Source organism: Limulus polyphemus, unplaced genomic scaffold, assembly GCF_000517525.1.
Source record: "Limulus polyphemus unplaced genomic scaffold, Limulus_polyphemus-2.1.2 Scaffold2879, whole genome shotgun sequence".
In the NCBI taxonomy this organism is placed as follows: Eukaryota; Metazoa; Arthropoda; class Merostomata; order Xiphosura; family Limulidae; genus Limulus; species Limulus polyphemus.
Window position 1 is genome coordinate 90422 of NW_013668489.1, and position 18359 is coordinate 108780.

General features: G+C 29.2%; 1 protein-coding gene across 1 annotated transcript in view; it reads right to left on the reverse strand.

The window, feature by feature from the left end:
• Positions 1–18359, reverse strand: part of LOC106468118 (rho family-interacting cell polarization regulator 1-like) — a 105723-nt gene that overhangs the window by 76845 nt on the left and 10519 nt on the right. Inside the window, exons 3-8 of the mRNA XM_022396425.1 lie at positions 17629–17770; positions 15128–15203; positions 10418–10447; positions 9694–9747; positions 9084–9132; positions 8543–8704 (exon numbers count right to left, since the gene is read on the reverse strand). Of these exons, the coding sequence (XP_022252133.1) occupies positions 8543–8704; positions 9084–9132; positions 9694–9747; positions 10418–10447; positions 15128–15203; positions 17629–17770 (513 nt within the window). The remainder of the gene's footprint in view (positions 1–8542; positions 8705–9083; positions 9133–9693; positions 9748–10417; positions 10448–15127; positions 15204–17628; positions 17771–18359) is intronic.

The window sequence follows — 18359 nt, forward strand, 5'->3', positions numbered from 1 at the left end:
GAAAGGACTTGCATCGCTGAAGTTCCTCGGAAGAATTTTTGCGGGAAATTAACAAACGACCAGAGTGATAACAATATTAGAAATTATTAGAGTGATACCACAAAAAACACTTTAATTTATCTGATTTTTGAACTGAGTATGAAGGTCTGAAAACTTTTATTTATGTTTGGACTATTAGCTTGACCATAACACTTCCAACTATTTTACAGTATAATGATGTTCACCATGCCAATAATTTAGAAAGACTAACAGTATTACATAGTTAAAAATGAATACTTTTGATTGGTTATAAATATTTGAGTCAGATAAATAAAGGTTGATTACAAAATACACTTTTAAGTCTAGAAGGTGGGCATGGCATCTGTTAGGAGTTAGCAAAATGTATTCCCTGTAGCAGGGAAGAATTGACCTTAAAGAATTTGAAGGAAGGATGCATAAAAAGAGCAATTAACCTAATTTTTGTCTATACGTAGGAGCATAGAGTAGGTGAAGAAGTATTGAAATTACAGGGATGAAAAGTTAAGATTTTGTGAACTCGTGCTTCATGTGACAATAATACTGAAGTTTAAGAATTTTTCTTTAAAGGAATTAAAATTAGATAATCTATAACTTTGAATTATAATGAATTGATGTGCATTGATTGTAAAGAAGCTTAATTAAATTTTGAATGTAACTCGGTGACCTCAGTAACCTTGTGACATACACAGAAAAGGGTGCCCATATGTGCCTGTAAGCAAAGAGATAATGTACACTGATAATTTCTACTCATCAAAGTTATCTGCTAAACTAGAAAGGCTTGGCATTGGGGCATCTGGTACTGTGAAGCCTGGGTGCCATGGAATGTCACAAGAAATTTACCCAGTGTGTCTCCATCTGGAAAAAGGTGACAATCTGGTGTTTATAAGAAAAGGAAACCTTGTTGCTTGTACTTGACACAATACTAAAATGGGTCCACCTGTTTTCATTGTACACACGAATAACACAGATGCTAATCAAATTCATGCTAGAGGTGAGCAGGGTTGCTACAGGGAAATTGATGAGCTTGTAACAGCCAATATATAATCAGCACATATGTGGCATCAACATGTTGGATCAAAAACTTGGAACTTTTGCATTTCCTCACAAGGCCTCAGAGTGGTATGACACCATCTATCACATGGCATAAGAAACAGCCCTGGTAAATGCTTACTTCTTGTATAGTGCTTATCAAGGAGAAAATACAAAAGGCCAAAGAAAATTTTGTGAGCAAGTGGTTCAGGGTTTATTGTATGTTTTTTCAAACAAGCAGTAAACATTCAGGCCGACCATCACACCTTGATCTTCCAACCAGACTAGAAGAGACATCCTGTTGCCCATTTTGACAATTCAAAGAACAAACTGGACTGTGTTGTCTGTAGTGACCAGTCTGGAAAGTGCCAAAAAAAACTTTAAATGCACACAATGCAATATATCAATGTATGCAGTTTCATGCCATGAACTGTATCACTTCTATAGTGATTACAGACAAGCAGCAGTTGAAAGACCTAAGAAAAACAACACAGATCAATAAGCAGACATTTAAAAAAGTAGAATTAACATTAGAATATATCACTGAATGTCAATTAAAATTAACATTTTATCAGTTCATACTATTCTCTTGTTAGTGTGAAGCATTTTTGATGGTATCTTGTGTAGTTTTTCTATAATTGCTTTTCAAATATGTAAGGTAGAGTTTTTTTATCTTTGTGGAAAATATTTTCACCACTGTGACGTCAGTATTAAATTTTTATTCAGCACCAAAAGGGTTAAACAATTTCTTTTTCTTTATGGATTGTGAAAAAATATTTTCTAACATCAAAATTAGCAACTTACATTATTACTTTCATAAAATATATATAAACTGTATTGCAGTTTATTGAAATGTTTGTCCATGCTTTTTTTTATTTATTGGTCAGAATACAATAGGCTTATTTGTTTTTCATTTAAACTTAACATGTGTTTATACATACTTATATTTATTACTTTCATTTTGACAACCAGCTAATTAGTTAAGAGTGAAAACTATAAATACAAAAAACACATTATATTTAAATCAAAAATTAGGTCCCAGAAATAGCTATTTTGCCATCCTAGACAAGTTTTTACTCTGCCTCCCCCTCCAAATTTACTTTCAAAAACTTTTTTATTTATATTTTCTTATTAAAATCTAAGGAAATGATCCAGTTACAGTTAATGCTTGTCTAGAATGCCAGTTAAAAATTTTTCAATTTCAAATTTCTTGTTATTGAGGTGCAATTGCACAAATCTTGCTTCAAGTTCAAAGTCAAATTTTTGTGCAGCTTATTGCTTAACTGAATTGAAATTATTGCTTATACAATTAGTTTTGTTGGTTGATCTCAGATATGTTTTAATCAAATCAGTTTGATTAAAACTAGCAATGATGTTGGCAAAGTCAACAAAATTCACAGTGTGATGTAAGTACTGGGAAACAACAATGTTAATCTGTTTTGTACATATATCATAATAATATTTCTTGTAGTCATTTTAATTACTGTCCATGAGAGCATCTGCCATTCATCTGTAGCCTAACCATTTGATAAGTTAATTTGTTATTTCTCAGTATGTGTTTTATAATAGGACATTGAAAAGGGGGAATGCCAATATTTGTTTTTCAATTCTCACAATGAAAATATTTAATAAAATTACATTAAATTTGGTAAAAATTTTCTAATAGTATTTGGTTTCTGAATGGAAAATTTTTTAAAATTTAGCTTATGTATAATATTTTTAGGTTGTGAAATGTCAAAATTTGATTTTGTGAAAGCTGTTTTAGTTTTGGTAATAAATAAGGTACAAGACAGCTAAAAATGGAATATAAAGAAATATTTAAAATACATTGGAGTTTCATCAGCATTATCTCAGTGTCATCATAAAGAATGGGACAGTTAAATGGATATGTCATGGAAACAACTTGTGTACATGTGACATATCACTTTTTCAGACCAAAATCTGTCTTGATTATGTTGCATACTACTGCCTAGGACAATTAGACACCTTTTGCCTATGGCATTTATGTTCATAGATTCTCATGTTTTATAAGATGACACACTTTGCTCAAAAAAATTGGGGTATTATTTGTTGCAGGTCTTTTTCTGAATGGTCCTAGCTACCCAAGTTGATCCACATTCCTTTGTTTTCCAATACATTCAAGTACATAAAGTATTCCCATCTTATAAAAATCTAATACTCTGCAATCTGAAAATATCTTTATGATCTGAGAGTATGAATATTTTGCATTGGAAAAAGAGATATTACACACCTTTCCCAAAGGTGACCAATTTTCAGTTGCATCATACGACCTTTGAATTGCCAAAACAATGTCAAGATATAGTTCTGATACATATCATTCCACCACAATCATATATTGGTTGTGGTCATGATGTGACTTGGTAAGTTGCATATTCAAAATTGTTTTAATATAATGTACTAATTCTTTTGTGTACATAAATATATATTTATCTGTTTAATATTTCTGAGGTTGAAATGACAGTGATATTTCTTACTTGAATTAAATTCCTTCAGTTATGTATGTGTGAAATTAGATATTTCTTGATTGAATTAAATTTTCTTACATACAATGATATGAGAAAATATTTCCCATTCCAACTGCTTATATAGATGTTTTTTCTGTAGTTGCTGAGGTTAGTACATACAAATAAAATAATTTATTGTTCAACATTTTTGCATCAATTTCATTTTGTAAAGAAAAAATTATCTCAACGTCCTTTTCCTTTCAAATAGTAAAAAAAATAAATAACAATGGCATGGTACTGTGTTGAAACAGATCTAAATATTATATAAAAACAATTCATATTATAATAATATTAGGATACATAAATCCATATAAACAAAACATTTTCACAAAAGTTCACTAATGATTTCATATTAGCTTTCAAAGACAAGTTGATTTGTCATATCACAGTCATCATGCTAAACTTTGATAAAGTTTTAAATCTGCAGTAGTGATTTTTCCTAATTACTATATCTTGAATTTTTATGAAGATATAAAACTAACAATTGCAGATTTATATATCAATCATCAGGTTGCAACTATATCTTTACTTAAATAAAACTATATGGCATTTATTATTTTTGAGTGTTTCTTAATTCCATATCAAGAGATCTAATTGTGAAATATGTTAACCCTACAGAGACTAGTACCCTTTTCTGCGCATGTTATGAGGTTTTACTTAGTTATATCCAAAATTTAGTTAAACAATTTTACAATCAATGTACACCAATGAAATTAAAAATCATATTATAGATTAAAGTTTTATATTATCTAAATTTTAATTTCCTTTTTTCAAAAGAAACCTTAAAGAAAAATTCTTAAACTTTAGTTATCTTGTCACGTGATGCACAAATTCACAAAGTCTGAATATTTCATCCCTGTAACTTGAACACTTCTATACATACACTATACTTCTATGTATAGTCAGAAACTAGGTTAATTGCTCTGTTTACACATTCTTCTTTCAAGCTCCATAGGGCACGTTCTGAGTAAGGAGAAATAAATTTCTTGGAACTCTTGACAGAAGCCACACCCACTTTCTACACAAATAGTCTTGATTTCTCAGCCAATTATACTTAGTTGAGCTAGATGTTTATAACCAATGGTAGAACACAGTTCAATGTATGATTTCCCAACAGTTATTTTAAAATTGGTGTGAACAAGACCATAGACAACTAGTCAAACTGCTCTTAGCATTATTTCCACTTTTGTCTTTGCTACCACTTTAGCATTGTTTCTCACCCAGAAACATGTTAGTTAGATAGACAATTGAATTGTATTTAGGTTTTAGACTTATATTTTAGTTAATTATGTGTTATTTCTGTTTCAAGATGCATATTTGAAAGGATTAATAACTTTTTAAATATAAACCATCTTCTCCTCGGTTCACGAGGGTTAGCAAGTATGTCATTCTGCTGATGGTTAAAGTTTCTCAGCCCATGATACTGTAATATTGGCTTGGGATGCTCATGGATGTGTGTCACGATAAAAAAATAACAATGCTAAAGAACAGGAAAGGAAAATAAAACATTGAAAATAAATTATATGTGAAAATGTAAAGACATGGAATTAAAAATATAACCAAAAGAAGATGTTTCAAGATTATTTGAGGAAAATTAAAAGGTATTTACACATTTCTTTAATTTTAAGCATTTCATTGCACTATAAGTTGATGATAATAGCTGAAGTTAGTGATATAGTAAAGAAAATAGAAAATAATATATAAATATTTTCTTTAAAAACTTATGCTGTTCATTTAGAAGGTTCTAGGAGTTATGGAAATGAAATTTGAAAACTATAAGATAGAAAAAAGTATTTTTATATTTAACATGAAAATCATCTTGCATTCAAACAATGTAGAGTGAGTGCAAATAACTACAATAAAGAATAATAAATTTTACTGGAAATACTGGATAAAAATATCATCATTTTTGGTATACATAAATATTTGTGATCTTAAACAAAATCTTACCACTTTTTATAAAGATACATTAAGAAAGGTCAGAGTTATCAAAAATATTGTTGAACTGTGTATGATTCTCCCTATGAGCTATGCTCAATAGGTAATGCACTGTCTCCATAGAGGTAATAGGAAAATAGTTATCTGAAAAGTAAACTATATATATATATATGTGTGTGTGTGTGTGTATATATATAAACTAAGCAGCAAGTTTTTATTTTAAAAACATCTTTACTATAAGGTTCTAGTTTACACTGAATTAGCTGAGATTTACTTTAAAAATAAATTCACAAGCAACTATTACTTTGATAATGAACCAAAAAGAGACTGTAAGATGAAGCAACACCCATGTGAAACACACATTTATGTCACATACACTTTTTAAGACATAAATTCGAAGCGCATGTCAAATAATCAAGGCCAACCAGAATATCAAATATTGCAAATATGTCTCTTAAACCGGGGGTTTCCATTTTTAAACCCAATACCCATCTGAGTGGCCAAGTAATTTTCTGGACTCATGCTCAACCATGGGAGGATTGTATTATTGTCCCAATATATTCCAGTAAAGTTATAATTTGTGTTTCTGTTTTATTTGTTCAAATTTTATTTGTTATTATTTTAAAATAAAAATATATCCATATTTTACTGTGTTTTGATCTGCATCAAACCCCAATAACTTCTACAAATCACCAAGGGTTTTGACCTACAATTTGGGAACTGCTGTTTGAAACAGCTTGTTAAAGCAATGTAATTGCCAGAAAGGTGTTATTATTAAAAACAGCTTGCAGTCAATGTTCTCTTAGGAGACAATTCCTAGAGCAAGTTACTTATACAATAACTTCTAAAAAATAATGTTTTCTATACATTGTGCTGAATAACAATAAAAATTAATTTTCTTTTGTTTTTGTCAAGTACATCTTTACAGTAGGTGCTTTTAAACTCCAAAAGGATCATAACTCATAAGCATGTTGCCACTATGAGTATGAAGCTTTCCTTTCAATTTGGTCAGTGATGTACATATGTGAAGTAAACTTGACTGGCTCACTCTTAACCCTATTGCCATGAGGTTTTTAGTGAGTTACATTCAAAATTTAATTAAACTACTTTTTGTTTATGTTATACTAATTAGTATAGCATAAAATTGTATCTAATAATTCATATTTTAAAAGTATATAAATTTTAAGTTCTTAATTTTATAAAGGAATATTTAAAAAAATCCTGAATTTCCCCTTATGTGAGAAGTGGGACATTTTTTCCCTAGGCATCCCCTATTCTCTAATTTATTCACCAACCCTCCAATAAGTAAGAAATTTAATGAAAATTACTAACTATAATATCATCATTGCTCAGACAAATCACAATTTTTAGCCTTCAATCTTGTTTGGTTATAGAGACATCAAATAGAAAATCAGACCCCTCTTGCCACACTCACCTGTCACATCCTCTCTTTCAGGATTTGTTAATAGTTTTCTATTATATTTAATACTACATTATTTATAATCAATAGAAAGCAAAGGTTTTCATCTATCAAATGACATATTATATTACATTGTTTTCTGAACAGAGAATTGTCAATCTCTTTTAGTACAAGCTTTGTTCCCACAGGAAACATATCAACTGACTTGGATTAATTTGTAATGGCTTTTGTCACATAGAAAGCCATAAACATTATGATAGTTATGGGACAATGTCTACTTTTTGCATGTTATTATTCTATGTTCTTTTGTGCATTATTTAATTAAATAAAAATTATTTAGTGCACTATTATCATTAGTATAAAAATATAGGGTTAAGTGTCATCAACAGCTGACAGAAAAACAAAGGTCTAGGTAAGTACTTTATTTCTTGTATTCTTTACTTATTTATTATAAAAAAATTCACTAAAAGGTAAAAATAGGAATGTTTTTAGTTAGTTTAGGTAAAACAAGTAATGATAATAATATAATAAAACTTTTTCACGAGGAATGCATGTAAGCAGCTTGGAGTAGCTTGTGGGTACTGTAAATCGACAGTGTAATGTGAGCCCCTTATTTCCCAAGTGATTTACAGTTTGTAACGGCAAAAACAGTAGTTAGACATGGTTTCAAGGACAATCAAACAATAAAATATGAGTATAAATTGATGTATACTGTTACGAGTTTGAAGCTACTTAGGATAAACAAATGTAGTTTCCTGTTATAATTTGAAGCCATTCTAGAAGGAAAAAAAAGGGTAGTTTAGATTTATTTAGATTTTTCTTTTTGGTGATTACGAGGTTGGTCAACTTGACTAACTTTGTATAGAGTTAGGGTAGAGAAAATAACAGATAAAACATAAAGTGTCACAGAAAAAAAAGTTTAAACTGTATTTAGGAGGTATTAGAGATTATGCAAATAAAATTTTAAATTTTTAAGATGAAGTATTATTAATCTCAACATGAAAAATCACTTTGCACTCAGATAGTAAAAAAAAAAAACTCAATATATTCACAGACAAATCTTTTTTTTAGTTTATTACAAATACTTCACTAAAAAAATCTAATTTTTCTATGTAAAAGACTTGTAATGTTTACTGAAATTCTACCAAATGTTGTGAAGATGCACATACTATGTTAAGAGTTAGTCGTATCAAAACTATAACAACTTTAAATGAGTTCAAAGTGGTCACGTGGTTTGTCAATTTGTGTAGAGAGAGTTAACCACAACAGTGGGAGGCTTACATTTTAATGTAGTAAATTATAAGTGAATAAGAAGAAAATTTAACTGGCTGACTTTTTCGGATGTGGCCTAAAAAATAAACACATGTTCAACTTGGCTGGCTGATTTCATCACTAAAAAGTATTTGGGCCATGTTGAGAACTAGTGATCACAATAAAAATTAAACACATCCATAATTTATATTTGTTGAAAAATAAATTTTAGCATAAACACTTAATATCAATTTATATTTGTGAACAAATTTGAGTTGTATACTATCCCACACATGTATCTTCAAGTTCTAAGAAAGAAAAATATATCTTTAGCTCATACATCATACATACATACACATACCTTTTATATTAAATAACATTGTTCCCATCATGCATTCCAGCTCAGCCTCTATGTTACACAGTGTGTCAGTGCACTCTCTGTATCCTGAACGAACATTGTGTAGTGCAGATTCTTTCTCCTTTCCTGGAGACAAGACATATGCATAGGCCATTGTACGAACTCCTGTAGAGTAGTGAGGCATAAAATTTATAATATTTGTACCGTAATTACCAAACTAACTTGTATTTATACATGACATAGAAAACAATTTGTTTGTTCAAAATTCTGATGTATAAAATTAACAGTTTTTTGTTAATTATTAAAGCAAAACTTTGTTAGGAAAAGCTCAGATATATTAAGTCAAATTCTATGTACATGGATTGTTGATTTTTGAAAAATATATGTATACCACATGAACTGATAACTATTACTATACACTACGGTATTTAATTTTTTTTTTTTAGTTTTAAGGTTTATTATTTCTTTCTGAAACATATATATATGCCTTGTAAGTACGTTATAATAAAATTATTATAAAAATAAAAAACTCTGGTGGACTCACCATCTCTCATCTTCTGGTGAATCTTGTATTGATCTTGAAGTTCTTCAAGCTAATCAAACATAAATTTCTGGAGTTTTATTTCAAGGAAATCAATCTTTGATTTCTTTTGAAGAAATTTAAATACTCAAGGATTCACAGTTTCAACAAAACTAATACAAATTCCATATTTTTAGCAAAAAGAAAAACTTACAAAAGAGCCCTTATAGTATATTTTGTGTCACACTTTTATATAAAATAAGGTTCAATTAACTGTAGTGTTTATTCTGGAAGTTTATTGTCTGATTAATTCTATGTTTTTGTTTTTTAACTCCAATATAATTTTATAGTGAACTAATACACATTTTTTGTTGTACATAATGTTTTAAATGTCTGAGTTTAAAATTAAAAGTTTTTTTACTTAAACAAGAAATTAAATATCTGATTCATTTATCTTAAACAATGTGATTAGCAGCCCAAGCAAATTACTGAGAAATGATTAGAGATCTAGGTTTACTTCTTACACTGCATAATAAAAAGCATAAACACTTCAATCAGTATGACTAGAAGAGTTTTGTGTTTATACACTTGGCAACAAGAAAAATAGTGTACCATATATTGTAAAATATATCACCTTTGCCAACTGAAACTCGAGACGTTTCAAATACCTCTCTGCTGTTTTATATTGCTGGAAGTAAAAAGAAGAGTAAATCAGCGATCTCTACTCACTACTAAAGATAAAGTAACATCTCATATCTAAAAAGTTAATAATACACATATTTCATTACACTCTCATCAAATAAATGAAAAATTATAATAGTATTTATAACATTCATATATGTATAAATATATACAAAGAAGAATCTTGAATAAAATTTGTCTTTATAAATAAGAAAATAATTATTAGTTACAGGTAGCTGAACACATACAAAATACAGTCATTCTTAATGTCTGTGTGTAGGAAAACTTCTAAACAACAATAATTGTTTCACTTATAACAAGTCTGAAATTTGTTAAATACTTTTGATAATATATTTAGAGAAAAATTACTACTTGTCTTCATTGTTTTAAATCTCATTCAGAGACAAAAATGTTTCACCACAGAGTCTAAAACATCATGAAATTTTCCTGGGTTTCCAAGTTTAATTATTCAGTTTGTATTCTGAAACTCTGCCAGGAAACATAAGCTAAGCTAAGCTCAAACTACCTAAGCATTTTATTTTACACATCCAAACAGACCTCTGTCACTGAAATAATGTAAAGAAACAAGAAAGATGATCATTTAAGTAACTAGTGAAGATAAAACTTCCTCAGCAGTTCCAAGCATAACATGCAAACAGCAAACTCCCCAGTCTTACCTTTTCCACTTCATAAAGTTTTCCTTGGAACTATGAAGACAATAAGTGATATATACATTTTATCTAATGGGGTTCTTTTCTTCTATATATATATATAATAAAACATGGCCAAAACACCAAAGAATATGGAGGGTAAAAATAAAAAGCAGTCTGACATTACAAAAAGCAAAATGAAAATGCATATTTAAAGATGTAAGAGAATGTTATACTTTATAGGATACACCATGTATTCACAATCATCCTTTAAGCATTCATACATGTAACAATAAGTGACTAACAAATAAAATATAATGCAATGAACAATATGGAAACATAACATAATAAACAGGTGGAGTAATACAACAAATGTAATGAATAACTTGTATGACAGTGTAATATAATTCCTACAACAAAATGCAATTTACAGCTTGTGTAGGCAACTTAGTGTAATGAGTAACTGAAACTACTCAACAAAATGCATGTAAATTATTGGAATCAGTAAGCACACAACAATTTTTTAAGCATTTTTGTTTTTAATTTACAAATTGATTAAATATTGAATACCTTGATTGAAATATGCATATTATTTCCCATTCATCAATAAAGCAACATAAATGATGAAATATTTACTACAGTTATAAACTTATAAATTAAAGATAAGTTAATTTTATATCAACACAAGTACACAAGACTGAGCTTAAAAACATAACAGTGTATGTGTGTGACATCTGTTAGGCCTAAGAAACTCTTATATGTATGTATGTACATACAGAAGTTGGACAAAATAATATAAATGCCTCAACTATTTAACTCCACATTTTGGTGTCTGTAACATGTGAAAATGTAGCCATATGGTAAAATTTAACTATGTATTAAATTACTGCTTTTTGAGAGAAAGGTGCTAAGATGCCAAGCAAGATCTGTAAAATTTCTACAGAGTCCCAAAATTCTTGGTGAATGTCTAGCTTGACCCTTAGTGACATGAACATTTGGAATAATAAATATATCCTGAAAAACAGTATCAAAAATGATGTCAGTATGGATATCATAAAATTAAAAAATAAGTTGGCAGATCATTTTGGCTAAGTATTAACACAAAAAATGAGATAGAAACAAAAGTGTACACAGAACTTAACATAAGTCTACAACAACCAAAGAGGACTGTGCATGATGGGTTAATATAACAGGTCTGCCATTGAAAAACCTCTATTAAAACCAAAATAAAATGCAAAAGCACAAGTAAAATGGTATCATAAACATTAAAAATTGGATCAAAGATCAATAGAAGATTGCACTTTGGTCAGATGCATTATCTTTTACAGTTTTATGATCAAATGGATGTATTTATATGGGGTGAAAATAAAAAAAAGCTTACAACCTTGAATGTCTTATTTCATTAAGTTCTGTGATGGTGAGGACAGAATTTCTTTCTGAAACAGTTTAAAGCCCATGATCTCACTGAAAGATAAAGTGACAACAAATAATTACTTAAGTCTTATTGCAGATCACATTCACTGTGTGATGAAAACTTTATTTCCAAACAGAGCTAGTTGGTTCAGGAAGACAATGTACAAATTCATACTATTAAGTTGTTAAAGATTGGTTCAAAGAACATATGGAAGAGTTTGGACACACAACTTGGCTACCATGGTCACCAGATTTAAATATTATCAAGCTGCTATAGTCAGCTTTGGAACTAATCTATGAAACAGAATTCGATCACCTATATCACATCAACAATTAGAAGTTTTGGTTGACAACTGGTGAAAAATACTGTTGTTTGTGACAATAACTTGTTTCATCAATTTGATATCATGTTAAAGTTGTATTGTCTGTTCAAGAAAGACCAACTCCTTGTTAATAAATAAATTGTTGAAATTAACAGATGTTTCCATTATTTTGCCCAAACCCATATTCTGCTTATTGTTTATATTTAATTGAAGCACAGTAGTCTGAAGTCTGTAAATTATCATACAATGGGTAATTTTTTCAGCATTTAAAATATTTCTGAAACATTAAGTGTACCTTTTAAAGGTGCCAAATAGTTTACTTAATTTGGAAAAAACAATTGAAAAACGTGTTATGTTCTTCACTTAAACTACACCACCTACAGAAGCTGGCCAATTAAGTGAAAACATTCACTATTTATTCATGAATAAAGATATGTTTTGTTACTTGTACACTTGTGTTACTTGTATTATATTGCAATTGAGTTCATTTTAACTTTATATAAAACATTTCTGATACACAAACTTATCTGTTATACACTAGTGCATCTCAGTACCACAACCATCCATACATATATAGCAAATGATAAAATATTAAACATAGTTACTATAATATAATTAATTTCTCAAATCCAATTACATATCACAGCTACAGAATGTTATTTTACAAACCAAGAAACCACAATACTCCAAAATAGCCACTCTAATAATCTTTTCGATCACATAATGTACACTTAGAGGAGATTGGTAAGGAAGCCATTAGATAAACTAGTACTAGTTAACAAACCATCATAATTAAAATGATGTGCAAAGGTGGTGACATCTAATAACAAAACTTACTGATACCACAGTTAAGGCCAAAAATTGGCCTAGACATAAACTTCTGAAGGCACTAGCAAATGTTGCTAGTTTTTTCCTCCACTAGCAAGTTTGGGACTACTTCTAGCAACATTATTTTATAATTGAAGTAATTGTAAATATGCCACAATTAATGATTTTATGTATTAAATGTTGATGATTATGTTTATGTTCTACTTATATGTATAATTCTTCTGTCTCATGTTTTCTTTTCAAATATATTTGAAGATCAAAACTCATTTTAATCACACGTAGCACTGTTTCTATTTGAATTATTTAAAAAAGTTAAAAGATTTGGGTGGAAACTGGTGTATCTAGATCATGAGTGCCTGGATCAATAGGTTATATTACTCCACTGCTCACTACCATACTATACTAAAAAAATGTGTCTATTATTAAAAGCTACAGCTGAAATTCTGAAAGTTGGAGAAGCATTAAAAGCCAATAGGCTTAACATTTGTGTTAACCGGGCACAAATTAAGAGGAATGTAGGAAAACATCTGAAGTTTACATGAATTGTATTTTATTTGTACTACCATTAAGCAACTACTTGGGTAAAGTATTTCAAAACTGCACTGCATGGGCTGGATGGTGTGAGCCTAGCCAGACAGCCTATATGCTACTGCCTTAGCAAACAATCAAATGATTTGAAGGTGAGGACTCACTATCCTTCTTTCCTGATAATTAGCTGGGTATGCCATGCAGCTCAAATGGGGATTGGAAACTGGACTGGTACTGGCAAGTGATATAATCTTTTAAATCACAATTATGGTAACCTTCTGTGCTCATATCCTTGCAATACAAATTACTGAAATATATGTATCAGAGCATGTTGATACTTAACAGCAAGAATTTAGAAATCTTCCTTCTGAAATATGCACAAGTAATTTCTTTATAATGCCTTCTAAGTTTTACTAACAAAACTGCAATGTTAATCAGCAAGTTATTAGTTTGCTTGTATTGATTTTAAGCCTGGAAAAGTATTACAATTATGGCCTGTTCTAACTTTCAGTATCTTTTTTGGTTTGATTTAAAATGTTCTAGTGCTATAAAGTCTATTTTTGTTTCAAATATTTTTAAAGACAAGTTCATAACACACAGAATTATTTGATACACTTAAAAATGTGTGTGTGGGTGTATGTATATTTGTAAATATTTGATAAAAAAAATATATATTTCCAACATATTTATGTGATACAAAAGCTGATACGAATAAGGTAAAACAATTTTAACTGAGCAATGTTAAATAATCAATACAGTGCTGAAGCAATTCAAGTACAACTGAATTTGAGTATTAAATAGCATAGACTCTCCATCTACAATCTGGAGATTAACACTTAATAATGATTAAACCTAACTCTTCCCCCCAAAAAAGAAAAAAGCTTCTTCTGAGATATTCAACACTGTATTACTATTTGCCTTTTAATTAAGAGGTACACACTTAACTTAATCTACAGTCTGGAGATTAACACTTAATAATGATTAAACCTAACTCTTCCCCCCAAAAAAGAAAAAAGCTTCTTCTGAGATATTCAACACTGTATTACTATTTGCCTTTTAATTAAGAGGTACACACTTAACTTAAGAAAAATATTTAACTTTGAAACAGCTATTTGTGGGATAATAAATATATTTCTGTACAATGTTTCGTCTCTAACAGTGTATCTTAAATTATCATGTCTTACTGTTATAGATGTTGTACAGAAATAAATCTATTATTTCACAAATAGCTGTTTCAAAATTCCACTTCGCTTTATTGTTTAAGCTGGGAACAGATAAGGGTAATGAGGTGTGTGTTTATTTTGCAATACAAAATAATTATAACTAATTGGGAGACCTAATTCTTCATAGGGGTGTGCAATTTACGTAGTGAGGTTTTATACACTATACAAATTTCTGATGATACATGGGTTAAAGTATGTCTGTTCTGAAAAACTAGATCAAAGTGATTAATGTATACAGATCACTACACATCCTAGATAACAGTGTAAAACTGAAGCACATTGTTATATTATTATTTCATTTGTTTCAGCTGTCATTGTAACATTTATTTTTACTTATTACAATTTTAAATGTAACTGTAATTCATCATTTATGATAAGATATCAAGTCTTTCTTGGCAAAAGATCTGTTATTTTTCACCTACCTGAGTGTTAACTGTAAGACCTTCTACTGAAGTCCTGAGATTTACAATGTCATCTTGAGTAAGATTAATGCACTCCCTGAAAACATTGGTAGTAATATTTTTGTATGTTAGTGAAAAGTATCATTCAAAACAAGTTAATTTTAACAACTACTGCTTGTAAAACATGGTTATCAAATACCTACATTACATTTTTACTTTTAATGCAACAAAATGCATACATCTCGCAAAAATACAAAATATCTCAAGCTCTTACCCAAATGAAGGGGATTATAGTTAATTATCCATAATTTTGTTTTCAACTCGTCACTTTCTTTTACTCTATTCCCTTTCGATCTGTTAAAGCATGCATCCCCAGACATAGCTTTTCTTCTCAAGCAATTCTCAAAAAAAGATTATCATTGTACAGAAGATATACTGCATAGGCTCACACAAAGTATGCTGATATCCAAATCATTTAGCTAAGTAGAATTCATAACATTTCAAACTGTAGCACTTAGAAAAGGTTTTCCAACAATTTTAAAATATGTAATTGGTTATTCATGCTGTTTAAAAATTCGATGTCCTACTACTGCACATACAGTATGACCAAAAGAGAATTACTGTCTTGTGAGACCTCTTCACCTCAGACTAATGAAATAATAAACTACCAAATGTACTTAACATTTGACATGTAGACTTCAATTTCAAGAAGAATAAAAACAATTGAGTTACCATTTATAGTTAATTTCAGTAAAAAACATCACAAGAGCAATTACATACCCTTTTAGACTCAGATCGTGAGAACTTTTAAATGTTTATGAAAAATTATTCTAATATTTATCTACATCTTTTACAAACAAGAGGGAATCCTCAATAGTCATGGCTGTAATTAGATCTCAAATTGATCAAGAGATGGAGCCATGAGCTAAAAGTTTGTACTTGGAAAAACAAACAGAGCCATTCTATGAGCTGTTATGTTGCACCTAAAAATTAGTTATTACTGCTTACAAATCATTACATATTTAATTAAAACCTAATCAACAGAAACAAGTCACAAAAGCAGTATACTTATAGGTACTAATCATAATTATCTTTATATGAAATAGCACATATATTTCTTACGTGTCCATTATTATATGGGAAATGAACCCATGACCAGAATTTCTAGGTTGTAAAAAAACTGTACAAATGTATAGTACATGTACAAACTCAGTATATTAAAATTAAAAAAAGAAACGTTCTTATCATTAATATATTAAAATACAGTAATATCTTAACCTAAAGAGTTCATATATGTAACATACAAATATTTTTAAAACTATACTATATTATTTGTGAATGTAAAACTTAAAAACTTGTTTATTGTCGGATACATAGAGTATAATATATAGCTGATGAAACGTTGTAACCATAAATATTATATTCTGTATATCCAACAATACACAAGTTTCAAGTTTTATCTTTGTTACAGTACATTTTGTTAGGATTCCCATGGACATCAAGTGTGTCTTAGTATTCTTTGCCTATATCAAAAATTTTACAAATTTCATTATAGTCTTATTAATTCAGAATGATCAAACATTAAGTGATACATATATATTTTGTACCTCTGTGTTGAAACCAGTAAATTTTCCAGAATATACATGGGGAATTATTTATTTTATAGGACTAGCTGGTTGAGAGCGTAATCACTTTAAAATTTAAAACTATTTCTATTCTGTTAATTTATCAATTTCCATCAGATCACATAATCACAAATAAAATTAATTTTTAAAATTCATCACACCTATGAAGTCAGCAATTTGGAAAGTTATTGATAGCTTAGAGTTTTCACTACATATATACATATATGGAAAAAAAATACAGGTCCACTAAAAGGTATTTCAGAAAATTATATAATGTGACAGCTTTGTCTTGAAATTGACTTTTTTTTACAAAAACTACATTACATAATTTGAAATAACTTAGAAATGACTAAAATTAGTAATAGATATAACTACGATTGCTTACATTCACAAAATTTAATAGTACTGTCATAATTCAAGAAAAATAAAATAAATAGAATATTTTTGTAAAACAGCATGCTTTAGATACTATACATACTATAATGTTCTTATATTGATTATTAACACAAGTAAGCAAAATGTTGATTTCAAAAGTAAAATAAATGTGAGCAAAGCTCAAGCTTCCTTAATATCATGGCACAGGCAATTACTAAGATCCACATCTACATATGTTTGTGATTTTGAAATAAAGAAATTAGAAAAGGATTTTTCTCAAACATAAGCTAAAACAGAATGATTACATGGAGTTCATTTTCTGGTGTTACCATAATGCGCAAATAAACATATACTTATCAAATGAGCACATGACAAAACAGTTCAAATTTATAATGAAATGTAAATGAAACAATTATTGTAGCAGATAGTAGATGTTCAAGATTTCACTCAGTAGAAAAAAAAAGTTGACAGTAAACACTGAAAATAGTTTACATATTACAAAACTATAAATTCTCATCATACCTGAGTCCACTGTTCACTGCCTGAAACATAGCTAATGCTCGTTCAGGACGTGGGGCTTTGGGTGGCTTGCTTGACCATGTAGATGACCCTTCTAATACTCGCCGTGTTGTATTTGGGCTGTAGTACTGCCCTAATACCGAACCTTGTTAAAATAAAAAGGGACGTGCTTCATACACAAAAAGTCAATTTAAATGTCCTACCTAGCTGTGGTAGATATAAATTTTAGTGTTATTTTCAAATAACTAATAATGTCTACATTTTTCCTGAGTATAGCTCATGTTTAATGTTTTGTTTTTTTAATTTTATGTATTACTTTTTGAACTTTATATTTGCAAATACCTTTACCACTAGTAACTCTCTCATTATGAGCTCAGTCCCAGGAACCAATCTTGTTACTATTTTGTGCTTTTTATAATTTTCATACTTTAACTTCTAATACAGTATGTGTATCTTCACAAACTTTTGCAAATTATCAGTAAATATGACTAGGCTATCATACACAAAATATCAGATTTTTTAATCATGTTTTAATATTTTTAAAGATTTGATTGTGCATTTTTTCTTTTCGATTGTTTACTGTCCAACATGTAATTTTTATTTTTAGATTAAAAATACTTTTATGCATCAGAAAATTGTAAAGTTTCACATGCAAAATCTTTATAACCTCCAGATAATTGTTTGTTTGTAATTAAGCACAAAGCTACACAATGGGCTACCTGTGCTCTGCCCAC